This window comes from Kogia breviceps, chromosome 15 (genome assembly GCF_026419965.1).
Source record: "Kogia breviceps isolate mKogBre1 chromosome 15, mKogBre1 haplotype 1, whole genome shotgun sequence".
NCBI lineage: Eukaryota > Metazoa > Chordata > Mammalia > Artiodactyla > Physeteridae > Kogia > Kogia breviceps.
The window spans coordinates 69,609,003-69,624,803 of NC_081324.1; the positions used below are offsets into that span (position 1 = coordinate 69,609,003).

Sequence of the window (15,801 nt, forward strand, 5' to 3'; positions counted from 1 at the left end):
CTCTGTGCTTCCTACAGCTGTAGTGAATTCCCCTCCGATCCTTACCAACCCTGGGTTATCATGGCAGGTCTGTGTGTCTGTCTCCTTCACCAAGGACTCCTTGAGGGCAGGAACTGGGATATATTCATTTCTGTGGGATCAAAAAAATGCTGATTGAGTGAATGAATGAAGTTTCTGCCCTGGCTGGACTGTAGCTGACATCTCATCATCGGTCACATGAGAACAGAATTCTGGTCCCGGCTTTGCCACGGCCTCCCTGTGTTCTCTTGGAAAAGGCATGCTGCTTTTAAGCACCTCAGTTTCCCCATCTGTGAGATGACAGGTGTGGACCAGCCTGGCCTCCAAGAGCTTTCTGTGACTGCAGCTTCTTCATTGCCCCACTCCGCCCCGTGCCTCCAGGGACCCCATCACAGTAGTCGGGCTTCCCTGCACCCTTCTCTCCCTTACTCCTACCCCCCGCACCACCCAGCGGGTCCTGGAGGTTTTCCTGCCAAAATCTCTCTTGAATCTGTCATCTTCTCCTCGCGTTTCCCGCTGCCTTCCTGATGCCGGCAGCCCTCATCTCTCGCCTGGTTGCCTGCAGTAGCCTTAACACATCTCTGCCAGCTCCCTCCAGCCAGTGCACACTCAGCAATATGTGTGATCTTTTCAAAACACAAACTCAGCCATGTCTCAGCCCTGATGAGCCCCTCCCATGCCTCCTCTGGCCCCCAGGCTGCGGACCCGAGACCTTCCGGAAGGGGATGGCTAGCCCTCTCCACCGCGCATGCCCCCTCCGTGACTCTGACCATGTTGACCTTCCTCTGATCTGCACTTACCTTGCTTGGTCCACACGCCAGCCTTCACACACGGCTTTCCCTCTGTCCAGAAAGTTCTCTTCCCCCTCCCGGTGATCAGATTTCAGCCTGATTTTCAGCAGTGCTAACCTGAGGAAGCTTAGCGACGCGCCTTGCAGGACCTCCCCAGACCAGACCAATCGTTCCTACTATATCAGCTCTCCGAGCTCCCTTTCCTCTCTTTCACAGCCCTTATCCCGGTTTCCAGTTTAATTTTACTTGAGAGATTTTGCTGCACTTTTTTCTCCACCCCTGTATTGTGAGCCAGATAAAGGTAGGACACCCTTGGCGGATACCTCCCACCCCACCCGTCTCATTATATCTGCAGCATCCAGCCCTGTGCCTGCTGAGAACTAACAAATATTTTCAAAATGAATGAATGTGTTCTCCAGCTCCGGGAAACGGGCTGAAGGAGCGGTCACATCATCTGTCTGGTGCAGACCTCGGTTTCACGAACTCTGAAATGGGCTCATGACCGCCCATCTCTCTGCACCTGTCACTGCCCTGCTGGAGGCTCCAAAACCGCCCAGAGCAGAGTGAGACGCTCCGAGGCCTGGAAGGCACAAGAGCCAAGGGCTGGTGTTGGGAGGGACCCCCGGCATCGTCAGGATGAGCGGGCCACCACCGGTTTCTGTGACCATCTGCTCGCCTCACTGAGAGCTGGGCAGTGGAGCCAGGACTCCAAGTCCCGAGAAGGATTGGAGAAATACATGTTCAGTTTGCAGACCTGATGAGGGAACAGAGTCAGGTCACGTGTCCTGGTCGCTGTGGTCATGCTCTGTAGAGTCAAGATCAGGAGGAGATGTCAAGGGGCTTCTCCAGGACTTTCAGAAGAAACTGCGGGGTCTGTGCTTCACACCCCAGATGAGAACCACGGCGCTTTCAGCCTTGGGCTTCTCTGGTGTGGTTCAGCGAACCAGATTTTCAAATGCCCCAGTGAAACTCTCTTTTCTAACCATCTACATTTAAACAGACGGCATTATTGTTTATCTGTAGTTGGTGTCATTCATTCAGAGTGATGTCCTGAATGCGGGTGCTGGGCTGGCCCTTGGGGGTAGGGCACCCTGGGGGGTGCTGGGCTGGCCCTCACGGATGGAGGCAGGCAAGGCCACTGTCTTTTCTGGGCCCAGAGGGGAAGCCCGTGTTTTCTGGGTGCAGAGGGTAGGCAAGAGGAAGCGGTGGCCTCTGTGCGAGCAGGCTGGTTTGGGGGGTGAGTGGGGAGTCCCAAATATCTCCATAAAGAAGTGATTTTTCTTAAATTATGGGGATACAGAAGTAACAAAATTTACCCTTTTAACCATTTTTAAGTGTACAGCTCAGTATTAAATACACTAAATATTAAATACATTAAATACACTCACTTGGTTGTGCAAACATCACCACAATCCATCTCCAGAGCTTTTTCATCACCCCCAGCTGGAACTCTGTACCCAGAAAATTATAACTCTTTATTATGCCCTCCCCTCAGCCCCTGACAACCTCCTCTCTACTTCCTGTCTCCATGAATTTGACTGCTCTTGGTACCCCATAGAAGTGGACTTATACAGTATTTGTCTGGTTTATTTCACCCAGCATCATGTCTTCAAGGTTCATCCACGTTGTAGCACATGTCCTAATTTCCTTCCTTGCTTAGGCTGAATAATATTCCATTGTATGGACAGACCGAATTTTATTTAGCCATTTATCCATCAGTGGACACCTGGACGGTTTTTACTGTTTGGTTCTTGTGAACTGTGTTGCTGTGAACATTAGCGGGAAATAATAACATTCATGGTAATAAGGCTACGAGGGGTTACAGAAAGGGCTTTAGGATTAGACCTGTGTTCCAATCCTGATGCTGCCATTAACCAGCTGTGTGACCTCAGGCAAGTTACTTAACCTCTCTGAGCCTCCATTTTCTCTTCTCTAAGAAGAGGGAAAGAACACGCATCTCCTAGTGTCAATGGGCACAGAGGGTGGTGACGGACTCAGAGCAGGTGCTCAGTAACGTACTAGGAATTACCCCTTTCATGCTCCTGCCCCGGACTGCCAGGTGTGATTACACGTGTTGTTCACTGCCCAAGGGCACCTGGTCCAAGTACTTGACTTGCTGGTTTGAATCCAGGGGACAGTTTCTGCCTGGAGGGGGCACCTGTGTCCCACCCACCCAAAGGCACATATATGCTTGTTCAGCCCCCAGTCTCAATCAACAAAGGCACCCAGGCTTATGCCTGCTTGACAAGTGAGGGGTGGTAAAGCACAGAGAGGCTAATTAACCAGCCCAAGTCCACACAGTGGCACTTGGACCCTTTCAGGTATGAGAACCTGGCTCCAGGCCCGGAGAACAGAGCGATGTGTGCAGCCCTGAACCTCATGCAGGCGAGCAGAGAGGAGGGCCCCGGGCTGCCCCTCAGCCTCCCAGCCCCTCCCCCTCTCCTATTAAGAAGCGGAAACTGAAATGAAAAATTCAAACCTCCGTCTGGTTCATGGTTAGGCCCCACCTTAGGGAGGTGGCCTCGGAATGGCTGCTGATACAGGGCTCCGTGTTGTTAACTGTGCCCCCCTCTCAGCCCCTCCCCGACGGGTTCTTTCCATCCTGGGATCATTTTCCAGACAGCCCAGAGCCTGGCCCGCCAGACTATTTAGTCTGGGTTTGGTGACCCCCGTCTGACTGCAGGCAGGACGTGCTCAGGTTTCTGGCCTCCTTGGTACAATCACTGCGGCCCCCCTCCTGCCCCCGCCCTGACTTCTTACACAAACACTTACCTTCAGGCTCAGGACTTCCTGGAACGCTTACATCAGACCCGGTCACCGGCTTCCAGAAGGGCGCTCCGTCCAGTGCCCGACAACGCAGCCCTCTGTCCAGAGTTCTGTGAGCCCAAGCATCATTCTCAAGCGCAGAAACTTAGCTGGATGGCATTCCCATCGCTGCAATCCCTCCTCGAGTCTCTCCGACCCTGCCCACTGGATAGACAAGTTCATTCAAAGAAAAAAAAAGTGATGGGAATTCAAAATATCTTTCCATCTGTTCATGGGTGCTAGATTAGCTATTTGTCTTGTTCCATGTCTCAGGTGGGGAAACTGAGGCCCCAGAGGGCGAGAGAAAGGAAAGAGTCAAGCCCCTGAGGTGGGAAGGGGCAAAACCAGGAACCTGAAATCAGATCTTCGGGCTCCCAGGTCATGTCAATGTCAATGCAATACCGCTTTTGTCTGTACTCCCTCTGGGTTCTGCACCGCCTTTCAACAACCCTTTCTGAGAATCTTCTGACACTTCCTGAGACACTTGGATACCCTGGAAATAGAACTACCTTATTTATGTCATCTTACTTGGGCGCACTGAAGTAGGGGAGGGAGATGTTGGTGGCCCCTGCATCCTATGGGGTTTTGATGCCAGAAGTCAAGTTTCTTTAAAAACCTGCATGCTTGGCACCCTGCCAGAAGTGTGGACAGTAACCAGTACTAATGACTCCCATTTGTTAAGCGCTCACCATGCGCCGGGCGTTGTGGGAATTTCTCTGTGTGCAATTCTCTCAGTAGGTTGAGGTAAGGATTATGTCTACAACCCATTCTACAGGTAAAGAAACTGAGGCCCTGCATGGGCAAATGACTTGGAGAAGGTCACACAGCCGGCAAGCAGAAGAGCCTGAATTCGGGTGTCTTTGACATCTTTCTGTATTTCTTTCTTTACCAGGAACGTGTTTGATTTTTATCATACAAAAACAAAACAATATAATCCACAGTAACAATAGCAGGAAACAACGTTATCCATCTTGGTGCCCAAATATATTACATGTTATCTAGCCTCCTTCAATTCTCCCTTTCACAAACACACACTGGGGCTAACTGCTGTGGACAGTTTGGTGTCTATTCTTGCTGATTCCCCCCACCCCATCAGATACTAATTTATATGCAGATGTATAATTTTATAGGGCTTTCTAAGCCATACATATTTGCAAGATTTGATTTTTAAAAATCAATAGGAAATGTATTGCTTTTGCTATTGGGGAGAGAATAAAGATATTAAAAATTAAATCAAATTTCAGAACAAGACTGGGTTGGGCATTTCAAAGCTGCCAAGGCAAAGTTCTATTCCAGAAAGTTCCGCACCAGCGAAGCTGGAGTCCCCCACAGAGATGCTTAGATCCCAGTGGCTAACCAGTTGTACTTGGCTGGGGTGGAGAGGGAGGGATGTCTCTAATTCCCATCAGCTCGCCTAGCCATCCCCTCCCCACTGCCTGCCCCTGGTCGATGAGCATTGCATTCAGTTTGTGGACTCAGCAAAACACGCCCGCCCCGCTCGCTCCCTCCTCGGATAGGAAGGTGGTTGCCTACTAGCCCATTAATTCTGCTTTAATTGCTCCAGCTCTCAAATGGAGGCCTGAGCAGCTAATCTGGCCGGGGCGGGTTCGCCTGGCAGCTGCTGTTCTACCAGCTCTGGGGAGATGCTCAAAGAGGCTGAGAAAAAGGAGTGATTCTCTGCGGGTCCCTCTGGGTGGTCTGGAGGGGAGGGGCCACTGGCCAGTGGGGATGTAGCGCAGAAAATGGACCCGAGAAGCGGCCACCAGCAAGAGAAGCCAAAGGGAGCAGTGCAAAGTGGAGTGGTAGGGTCTAGTCACCATCCACTGCCTCTCCTCTGGCATTTATCGCTGTCTGACATTACCTTTTTTTTTTTTTTTTTTTTTTTGCGGTACGCGGGCCTGCCTCTCACTGTTGTGGCCTCTCCCGTTGCGGAGCACAGGCTCCGGACACACAGGCTCAGCGGCCATGGCTCACGGGCCCAGCCGCTCCACGGCATGTGGGATCCTCCCAGACCGGGGCACGAACCCACGTCCCCTGCATCGGCAGGCGGACTCTCAGCCACTGCGCCACCAGGGAAGCCCCTGACATTATCTTTGTTCTTTTCTTCCGGGGCTCTGCCTTCCCCATCCAAATGTCAGCTGTATCAGTGTTCACCTAGTGCCCGGTGTAGAGTAGGTGCCCAATAAATCAAGGTTAATTTAATAAACATATTCTGCCCTTTCCACATCGTCTCCTGCCTGCAACTGCCAGGGAAGTCTTGGGAGAATCTCAAGAGATGGATAGGGAAACTGATGCCTGGAGAAGGGGCTTAGTTTCTTCAGGCCAGTGCCTGGCTCAGGCTGCCTTTCAGCTTTGCTTGTATGAATGGCCCTCGCTTATCTTTGCCAGAGTGGTGTGACTCATCACCAGCTGCACAGAACAGGAGGGGTTGGGGAGCGTCCACGCTACTTTCTTTTGAAAGTAGCTTCTGTATCAAAGCCCTCCATGCCCTGAAAACAGCCTCATTATGCACCAAGCACAGAATTCTCCTCCCCTCTATCTGGGGGTGGCTATGAACCTGCTCTCCAGGGGACCAGCAGGGCAGACCCTGGAGAGGAAAATGATAGGTATCTAATCTCTGACCTTCAAATAAACGCAGGGATTCATCAAGGATTTCAGATGGAGGGGCGGGGTTGCTGCACAAGGCGGGGGCCTTGCCTAATTCGGTCCTCACCTCAAGTCACTCCTGGCTGCTGCGGATGCTCTCCAGGGTGTCGGGCCGGGGAAGAAAGGGGGTCCAGGATGGAGAAAGGAGGAGGTGAGGCGGGAGCGGAAGGGACAAGCAAAGCAGGGTGGGAACAAAGGGGGCAGGAAGCAGAGGAAGAAAAAATAGACAAGGATGCCAGCCCATTTGGGGTGGTGGGAAGCACGGGGGGAAACCTGCAAAGGAAACATAAAGAGGAGGAAAAAAAGGGTAAAAAGAAACTCAATAGGGCTTGAAACAAAGCCATGGAGAAAACAAAGGGAAAGAAAAAATGCAAGCAGAGGAAGAAGCAGCAGCACAAACAAGGAGAGAAGGCTGCGGAGGCCTCCAGAATGTCATGTGCCTATCCTGGGGGCGTGCATGCATCTGAGCCAACAGCGTGGCCCCAGCCTCGCTCTGGTCCCTCACCTCAGCCCTGGTACCCACCAGTTCCCAGGAGCCTCTGGGGCAGACAGCTGGGCCTCCTGCCTCTTCAGCCCAGCCTACTCTGATTGGCCAGTCTCCTAGGGCAGGGAGGCAGGCCACGCCCATCCATCTTTGCTCCACCGAGGTAGAAGCCCCAGAGACCCACGAGCTTCCTGAAGTGTTCTGAGCCACCCCAAGTCCTCCCTCCCCCTCTTTCCCCACCACCTAGAAAGCTGTCCAAGTGGAACAGCCTGCAGCTATTACAATAAACACCTCAGCCACAACCTGTCTCTGTTTTGCATATTAGCAGCCTTAATTCTGATGAAATATGCAAATGTATGCAAAATGAAATTCATCTCATAATGACACAAGGCGATTAAACAATTTTTATGCTTAAATATTCTGTTTAATGAAATCAAACAGACCTGCGCGTGTGACAAATTCTCCACAGCATGGAGAAATTAGTGGGGATATAAAAAGAGAATACCAAACCAGTGGCACCCTCTAGCACGGCCCAGATCTACTTCACCTTTCTGGTGCGAAGTAAGGGGGGAAACGTGTGGTTTTGATAACCAAATGAACTGAAAATTACATTACTGAAAACTGCTAAACTAAGTTAGAAGCAATATGCCTTTGTTTCTGGCTTTTGAGAGGAACCCCCAAGCCCCACCCCATACCTCCACAGTATGGCCATAATATATTTATACTCCAAGTTGACGGAAGAAAAGGAGGTATGTGTGGACAGCAGGGAGGCCAATTCAGCCATCGTCTCAGTGCCCAGGAAATGGAGTGAGGAGCCCTTTGCCCACTTACCACCAGGAGGCTGGCTAGCAGTGTCTCTCAGCCAAACTTTCATGTTTTGCTTACCGGGGCAGAACGTGTTCTTTGGCCACTGGGAGATAGTTTGAGGGCATTGATGTTCTTAGCCCTGCTTGGGTAAAATCTATTTTGATATTTACCTGGAGGAGGAGAAGATGAAGAATCAAGAAAGAGAAGGAGTAGGAGGAGGAAGAAAAAAGGGAATAAATAGCAGAGAAAAGAAAAGGATGAAAAGAAAAGAAAGAAGTATAAGATGGGGGGTAGAGTGAAGAAGGTATATAAAAAGAGGGGTGAAAGGAGAAGGAGGTGGAAAGGTAAAGAAAAAGAATAAATAATGGCTAAAATTTTTGAACTGTAGGTGTGTGTTTTCTTATATATGATCTCCTTGAATTCTCCTATCTCCTCTCTGAGTTTGGTATTATTATCATAACCACGTTGCATTAGTGATGAGGAAGCCAAGGTTCAGAGAGGTTAAGTAAGCTGTCCAAAATCACACGGCAGAGATGAGGGAAAGAGGATTCAGGATTTGAAGGCAGATGCATTGAAGCATTCTCCAAGGGAGTTGGGGATGGGCTGCTGGTCTACAAATTCCCCTTAAGAATTCTGGGATATTTGGGCAAATCTCCAAGTGCTAATTTGCATATGAACCCTTAGGGCTCCTGGGAAAAAGACTTTCGGAGATTGAATGGAGGCCTGGGCACTGCATGTGCGCATTCAACAGCATTGCTTTCTCTGATCTCCTCATCTAGAGGGCCCAGGACCCAACTGGCTCTACTTCATCCTCATTTTACTATTGACTTGTTTGTTGCCATATTCCAAATAGAATGTGCTTTCCAGGAGGGCAGGGGCCCTGTGTAGCCTACACTCAACAAGTGTGCATTCTTCTTGCATCTTGACTACCCTTTCAGAGGCAAAGGCACCTTGAAATTGTCTGGGGGTGTTCCTCCAGGACCCCTAAAAAATCCCCCCATTTATGTCTATGATTTATCAGGTACTGCTTATGTGCCTGCCACTATTCTAAGATCTAGTCCACATTATTATCTCATTTAATCCTCACAACAACCCTGTGAGGTAGGAACTAGTATTACCCTCTCTGGCAAGTGAGGAAACAAAGACTCAGGTTACCTGTCTGAGGTTTCCCAGCTTGGGAAGGCCAAGATTGAAACCCAGCCAGTCAGGCTCCAACTGCCCTACTAACAACAACAATAATATTAATAATAACTTCTATGACTTGGCACATGCTTAGCACTGCCTGGAGCCCTCTCATAGCAGCCTTGTAAGGCAAATAGTATATTTATTTCCATGTTATCAGTGGGGTGATGGAAGCTCAGAGGAGGTCATTGATATGTCCAAGTTCATACAGCAAGTCGCTGGCTATGGAGACAAGTACTCAGCCTTGAGGCCAACATCTGTGGTGGTAAGGAAGCCAGCCACCTTGAATCCTCCAAGGGATTTCTAGAGAGTCTTGGCCATTTATCATTTCTATCTCCTGGTTCTAAGGTTGATGGACTTTGAGACAAGGACATTTCATTAGAAAATGAGAAGTAGTTATAATTAATATTTCAATTATAAAACAGATCACTGATGAGCTATCAGCTTCATCACACTCCTGGCTACAGCCAAAAAAAGAGGGCATATTGCTCTCCTGGAAGTGAGAGACAGAGGGCTAGCCCCTTCCTATCTGCTTAGTGAGGGGTCACAGGCACTGGAATAGAATAATTAGTACTGTTATCTTCAGGTGAGCACCATTAAGATAAGATTGGCAGTCAGATGTCTCTGTTTCTAAGCCTGGTGCTGAAGGAGGCTGCTTAATATGATGGTTGTCATTTCAGCATAAAGTTATGAGAATATCTACAAATTCAAATTCATTCAACAAATATTTATCTGTGTGAAGCTCTAGGGAAGCACAGCTAAACAGGACATAGCTACTGCCTTCAAGCACACCAGTGTAGTTGGGGAGACACTCTAAAAGATTACAACAATAAATGTAAATGGCACAAATGCAGTGCAGGAACAGGGCAGGCATTTCTTCACCATGGGGTATCAGGGAAGGCAGTCTGGAGGACATCTGAACTGTCTCCCAATACAACTTGGAACTTGCCAGAGAGGACAGAGAACTTCCAAAGAGAGGAAAGCACATAAGCAACAGTGTGGAAATGAGGAACAGTAGAGTGGAAGGCATGGATGGTTCACAACTTGTGCTGGACAAAGCCCTGGGGTAGAATAGTGGGAACTGAAGTTAGAGAAATAAGAGCAAAGACCAGATGTGAGAAAGTCTGTGTACTTATCCTCCCTCTATCACTGAATAAACCTGTGACCTTGAGGAGGTCACTTCCAATCCCAGAGCCTCAGTTTTCTCCATTTTGAGAAGGAGGAAGGATTAAACCCTCAGCTTTGGTGAACATCAAGCACGCCTGAGAGTGCTGTGCCACTGGACACTCTCCCTCTGTATAATTGAACATCTCAAATTCTAATTAGGAGATTATTATCAGAGACAAAAAGATGGAGGAGAAAATTATTCCTTATTTAGGCTTCCAGATGCTGCTTACCTTTCCATGTACCAAAAACAAGTGGCACCAGCTTGCCTAGGGCATGAATGAAAATCAAAGCCCTGTGTCCCCATTTCCCACCCCTGCCCATCTCCTCCTGCAAGTTTCTTCTATGAATCACAGATACTATACTCTGCCTATTTTCTCCCTCCATGGAAGCTCCCAAGGCTATGTAGGAGGCAGACCCAGGCACTAGGAGTCACCTTCAGGGAATAGCACCAGATCCAGGAGTGTGGGCACACTTGGTTTCCAATCCAACTGGATGTGAATGGCCCTCCTAGGAAAATCCTGAGCTCACCATGTTTTTCCCTACAGGACCATCTTCCCCCTTAATAAAGATCCTGGGGGTACAAGTGGGAAACAGTTCCTCCCACCCCCACCTCAAGGGACTTACAGTATAGAAAGTCTAATTCAGAAGCCCTAAAGATGACTTTTTCTTTCTTCCTTGCACTTTTCAGCATCTGTTCTTCCTTTCTCTCTTCCTCCCCTCTCTTCTTCCCTCTCTCCCTCCTTCCCTCCCTCCTATTTTCTTACACAACTGGAAAGTGTCAATTTTACAAAAACAATAAATCTACTTCCAAAAACAATATCAGTCGTCACCACACACTGGGACGTTTTCGCCAAACTCCCGATCTCCAGGCAGCGGAGGGCTGTCAGGACCACTGCCCCTTGGCCGGACAATGTCCCAGTGGAACGTCCAACTCTCCCTTCAGAACCCCAGTTCTTAGCAATTGCTCTCAACACCTCCCAGCTTCTCTTTGAACTCTGTGTCTTCGAGGTGACCACACAATGGAACCGAGTGTTCAGAACATCCATCGTCCCTCTGTTTTGCCCTCCTCCTGGCAGGGAATAGCCTGTTCTCCCCAAAAGTGATGAGAGGAAATCTGGACAGAGTCCCACTTTGATTGGGGCCCACCCTTCCTTCCACTGGGCCTGCTGAAAGCCAACGTTTCTTCTGGAACTGACCAAATAAAAAAAGAAGAAGAAGAAGAAAATCCCCAGCAAACCCCAAACCCCCAACCACCACCATGTTTCTGCTTTTCCATGGCAAGGACAGGCAGAAATACGATCCCAGCGCTTCATGGGCCAAACTAACTCCGTGTGGATTGTCAGTGAGGAGGGCTGAGCCCCACGCTGAGTATACTGCCTGGTGAGGGGGCTTAATGATTTGTGCAGACCTGCGGCACTCCAGCTGGGGTCCAGAACGCTGGGCACTGATTTGGGAGGATTCAAAGACCCCACGCATGTCCCTTCATGTGTTGTTGCCTTCTTTGCTGTTGCATAGTTCTCCCTGCCCCCCAATGACTCCCGAGAAGTGTGAGAAAACCAAGGTGGATATAATCACATTCCCAGGCCTTAATTAATTTGGCATCATTTACTAAGTAGCGACAGGTATCATTCAGTATATCAGAGACTCCAGGGTTGCTCAAGCTAGAAGGGTCCTCAGGACCGTCAGACTCGATCCCCTTCAGTCCACAGAGGGGAAGATTGGGCCAGGGAGGAAAGGGAATGGCCCAGGACTACCCTGTGAGTGAGGAGGCTAGCCTGGGATGTGAGGCTGCGTCTCCTGAGTTCAAGTCTTGTGTTCCTAGCCCTAATTCTCACCCATTTGATTTCCTTCTGTTTCTTCGTGCACTGTGGCATCCCACCCTCCCTCTGTTCAATATACTTCAATCACACAGGGCTTTTAAATTTTTCTGCAAACTCATAACTACCTCAGGGGCTTTGCACTTGCTGTTCCTGGCTGCTTCCCCATGTCTTTGCGTGGTTGTCTCCTATTTATTCAGGTTTTAGCTCAACTGTCATCTCTTCTGAAAGACCTTCTTCAACAAAATCTGTGTGGCAGACAGATCCTAGTATGTCCCCCAATAATTCTTTCTTTTTTTAAAATTGAGATATAATTGACGTATAACATTGTATTATTTTCAGGTATACAACATAATGATTCAATATCTGTATATATTGAAAAACGATCCCTACAATAAGTCTAGCTAGACCATAAGTCCACCACAACAATAGTTACAAACTTTTATTCTCGTGATGGGAAGTTTTACCATCTATGCAACTTTCAAATATGCAATACAGTATTATTAACTATAGTCATCATGCTGTATATTACATTAGAGCTGCACCGTCGTTTTCACCTGTTATCTGGGGAAAGTTCAGCAGTGTGCTGACACCATGTTGGTGAGGGTGCTGGGAGCAAAGTCCTGATCACCTGGAGAAGCAAGTGCCAAGACAGTACCAGTCCAGGGAAGTCATGAAAAGTACTAGGCAGCACCCAAAGCCCCCTGCCACCTCCCAGGACAGCCTCTGCTCAGATTCGCTGTATCCTACCTTGCTTTCTTCAACGCTCCCTTCCTCCTACATGGCAGATCTGAACTAACACAGCTCTGGCCACCCAGCAGTGGACTCCAGTGGACCCCAGGCTCACCATCAGATGTGGTTAATAGCCCACCTGTCTTCAGGTCAGAAGAGGGAGGGACATTGGTCTGTACAGTGGAAAGACGAGGTCTTTACTGGACGAGGCAAAACATTTTGCAAAGGGTGGGGCCATTCCATGCGGAGCCAGAGAATGCAGAGTTGGGACCCAGACTTGAGTTCTAATGGTGGCTCTGCAACTAACCAACAGGGCAACTAACCAGTGTGCAAGGAGTGGGGGGGGGGGGCCTTGCCTCACCAACCCTCAGTGTATATGAAATGGGGACACCAGACTTGGTGTCCCTGAGGCTCCTCCCGGCTGGGGTGATTCTGTGGTTTCCGAAGAGCATTTGGAGTTCACTCCGGGCCCCTTAGTCTCAGACAGATGTAGACAAATTGGCTTGGGGCCAGCACACTCCGGCTGCCATGATTAAGGGGAAGGGGAGATTGGCGCCGCGGAAGATTAAAGGCGCTGACACCTCTGTGCTTGGCTGGGCTGCAGTTAAAGGGTGGCTGACAAATGTCTGGTAGAGGTGGGCAGGAGATGCGACTCTGGCTGGGGGCAGGCGGGGCGGGGCGGGCACCCACTACCGACAGGATGGGCTAACAAGGGGGCGACTTGAGGCAGTGCCTACCATGAGGCCCCACATGAGACACATATGCAATAGCTTGGTAAGCTAGGCAACGATAATATTCACCCCTCACTGCCATCACCAACACCTTCACCTCTTTCCTGGACCACAGCCTCCTAACACTGTCCCTGGGCCCAACGTTTCCCCTTTAGTCTGTACTTAACACATCAGTCAAAGTACTCTTTTCAGAACATATCAAATCACACAATTGCTGCGTTCAAAATCCTCTGATAGGTCCTGTTTTACTCCGAGAAAAGCCCTTGTGATGTCCACAAGGATCTGCCCGACCATCTCCCTGACCCCAACCCCATGCTTCTCTCCTCCTCCTCCTCATCTCCCAGGATGCACCCCAGGGCCTTTGCACTGACCATACCTCTGCTTAGACCACTTTTATCCCAGATAATTCCCTGCCCCATGCTCTTGCTGCCTTTGGCTCTCTACTCAACACCACATTTACACCGAGGCCTGGCCACTCCATCAAGATTTCAACCCCCTTCAACACTCTCTATCCTCTCCACCTGCTTTATTTTCTCCCAAAGCACTTACCTTCATTAACTTATTCTACAGTTTATTTCATCGTATCTGTGCCTATCTCTCCCATTTGATCGTAAGCTCCAGGGGAGCTGTTTTCCTCCCTGCTCTATCACAAGTGCCTAGAAAGGTGATCGGCTCTTAGTAGGTGCTCAAAAAACACTCGTTGACCATTGACTATATGTTACCTACCACTTAGAGAGCCCTTGCTCCCCTCCAGGTGCTGTGCTGTGTGTTTGTGGTCTGGTATTTCCTCTATCCCTCACAGCAGACCAAGGATGCAGGGAAGGTTTCCATTATCCCTGCTTTACAGATGGGGAAGCTGAAGCCCAGAGAGGTGAGGTCTGGTGATATGCCCAGTGCCTTGTGGTTGGAAACGAGTAGCGCTGGGTTTTGAGCCCAGCCCAGCGCCACTCCTGAGCCTGGTCCTGCCCCTTGGTGACATGCTCTGCTGTCTTTGATGAAGGGCCACTCAACTAATGGCCTCTGCCTATGGCTTATTGCACCAAACCTCACGAGGGTTCTGGGAAGTGAGATTACTCTTTCTATCATAGCAATGGGGAAACAAGACACAGAGAAGTTGCTTCTCAAAGGTCACACAGCCACCAAGGAATCTGGGACTTGAGCTGTGGTCTTGGATGCCCAATCCAGGCTCGTTCTCCACTTTGCCTCCTTCCCTAGGTGACCTGTAGGACACAGACATGCCTGGAGCATCCTCTCTGTACCCTAGAGGCCCATAGTTCCCCTGAGAGTCACAGAAGTGGAAACAGAGGCCAGAGAGGGCCTCAGCTGGACAAGAGGGCTGTGATTCGTGGTTGGGGTTGAGTCACCATCCAGGCCTTTCCAGCTCAATCACTGCTGCTTCCCCCTCCATGCACCGCCCAGCTTTTGGCTCTGTGGCCTTGATGGTGGGGGTCTCTGCCTTGATGTCACGTGAGTACATTGGCCAAAGGCACTGCCTCCCAAAATGCCCCTGCAGGTCCTAGGACAACGAGCCCTTGGATCACAAGATTGGGTATCCTGGGGCCACACGGGGGCCACGGGGGCTGCAGCCACATCTCACACCAGGCCTTTCCTTGGAGCTGCGATTAAAGAGGCATCTGTGTCAATGGCCCTCCATATCCATCCTTGCACCCAGGCTGTGCACTTGGGGACCTCTTCTGTCTTGTTCACCCCAGTAACCAACATTCAGTGGATGTTTGATTCACGTCTGTTGAATGAATATTAAACTGAAAGGACTCACCCTCTCTAGTAATAAACAGACTTCCCGAGAGCTTGTTATTCTCCAGGTCCTGTGCTAATGCACTCACGTGTACTCACCCAGTGTAATTCTCACAACGATCCTGTAAAGTCAGTTCCACAATGTCTCCATTTTACTGTTGAAGACACTGGACCAGAGAGGTTAAGTAACACGTCTAAGACCACACAGCCAGGGACTGTGGGTAAGGGTCAGAATCCAAGCATTCAGACTTCATAGTCCTTGCTCTTAACCACCTCCTCCCAATACCACTAGACAACCCCTCAGCATCTTTATCTGGAGTCGGGGACCCCAGCACAGGGTGTCCCTGAAACACGATCGCTGTGGCAGAACTTGCAGCTGGCACAGAGTATCCAGCAGCAAGAGCACAAGTGAATGGAGTCTGGTTTTCCCAGGCCACCACACAGTCAAATTCTCCTCCATAAAGGCCATTTGAGAAATGAATAACTAAATGCAATGTCAGTTTTACACCTATATAAGATGTTGTACATAAAGAAATTCACAACTGAGGGGACTAGCCCTCATCCTTATTTTTGCATCGTAAAATGTGGTCTTGGCAGGCACCCCTCCTTTCCTCCAGGGCTAGTGTCAGCCCAGCCGCTCGCTGCAAGCAGACTGTCCCTGGACCCAGGGAGCCAGTGGCATATGGGAGGACACTCAAGTTCTTACACGCTGCACTGTGGTTTCCCCTGTGGGTTCAGAAATGAGGAGGAAGTTGTTAATAAAAGTAAGCGTAGTAGCTGCAAGCTTTCGGGGGCTCACCCTGGGCCGGGCACAGTTAACATCTTACAGGTATTTCTTACGTACATTTTACAGATGGGAACACCGA

General features: G+C 49.6%; 1 protein-coding gene across 6 annotated transcripts in view; it reads right to left on the minus strand.

Moving 5' to 3' along the window:
- The window catches only part of LOC136792672 (uncharacterized), a 390,674-nt gene that overhangs the window by 39,652 nt on the left and 335,221 nt on the right, over positions 1–15,801 (minus strand). For 4 of the 6 annotated variants that reach the window (XR_010836810.1, XR_010836809.1, XR_010836807.1 and 1 more), the window contains exons 1-2: positions 819–1,060; positions 46–130 (exon numbers count right to left, since the gene is read on the minus strand). Coding sequence is in view for 2 of the 6 variants with exons in the window: in XM_067014857.1 (XP_066870958.1) it covers positions 46–130 (85 nt within the window). In the remaining 4 variants the exon portion in view is untranslated. Of the gene's footprint in view, positions 1–45; positions 131–818; positions 1,061–15,801 lie in introns of those variants that run through there. The other 2 variants (XM_067014857.1, XM_067014856.1) reach the window with 1 other exon arrangement.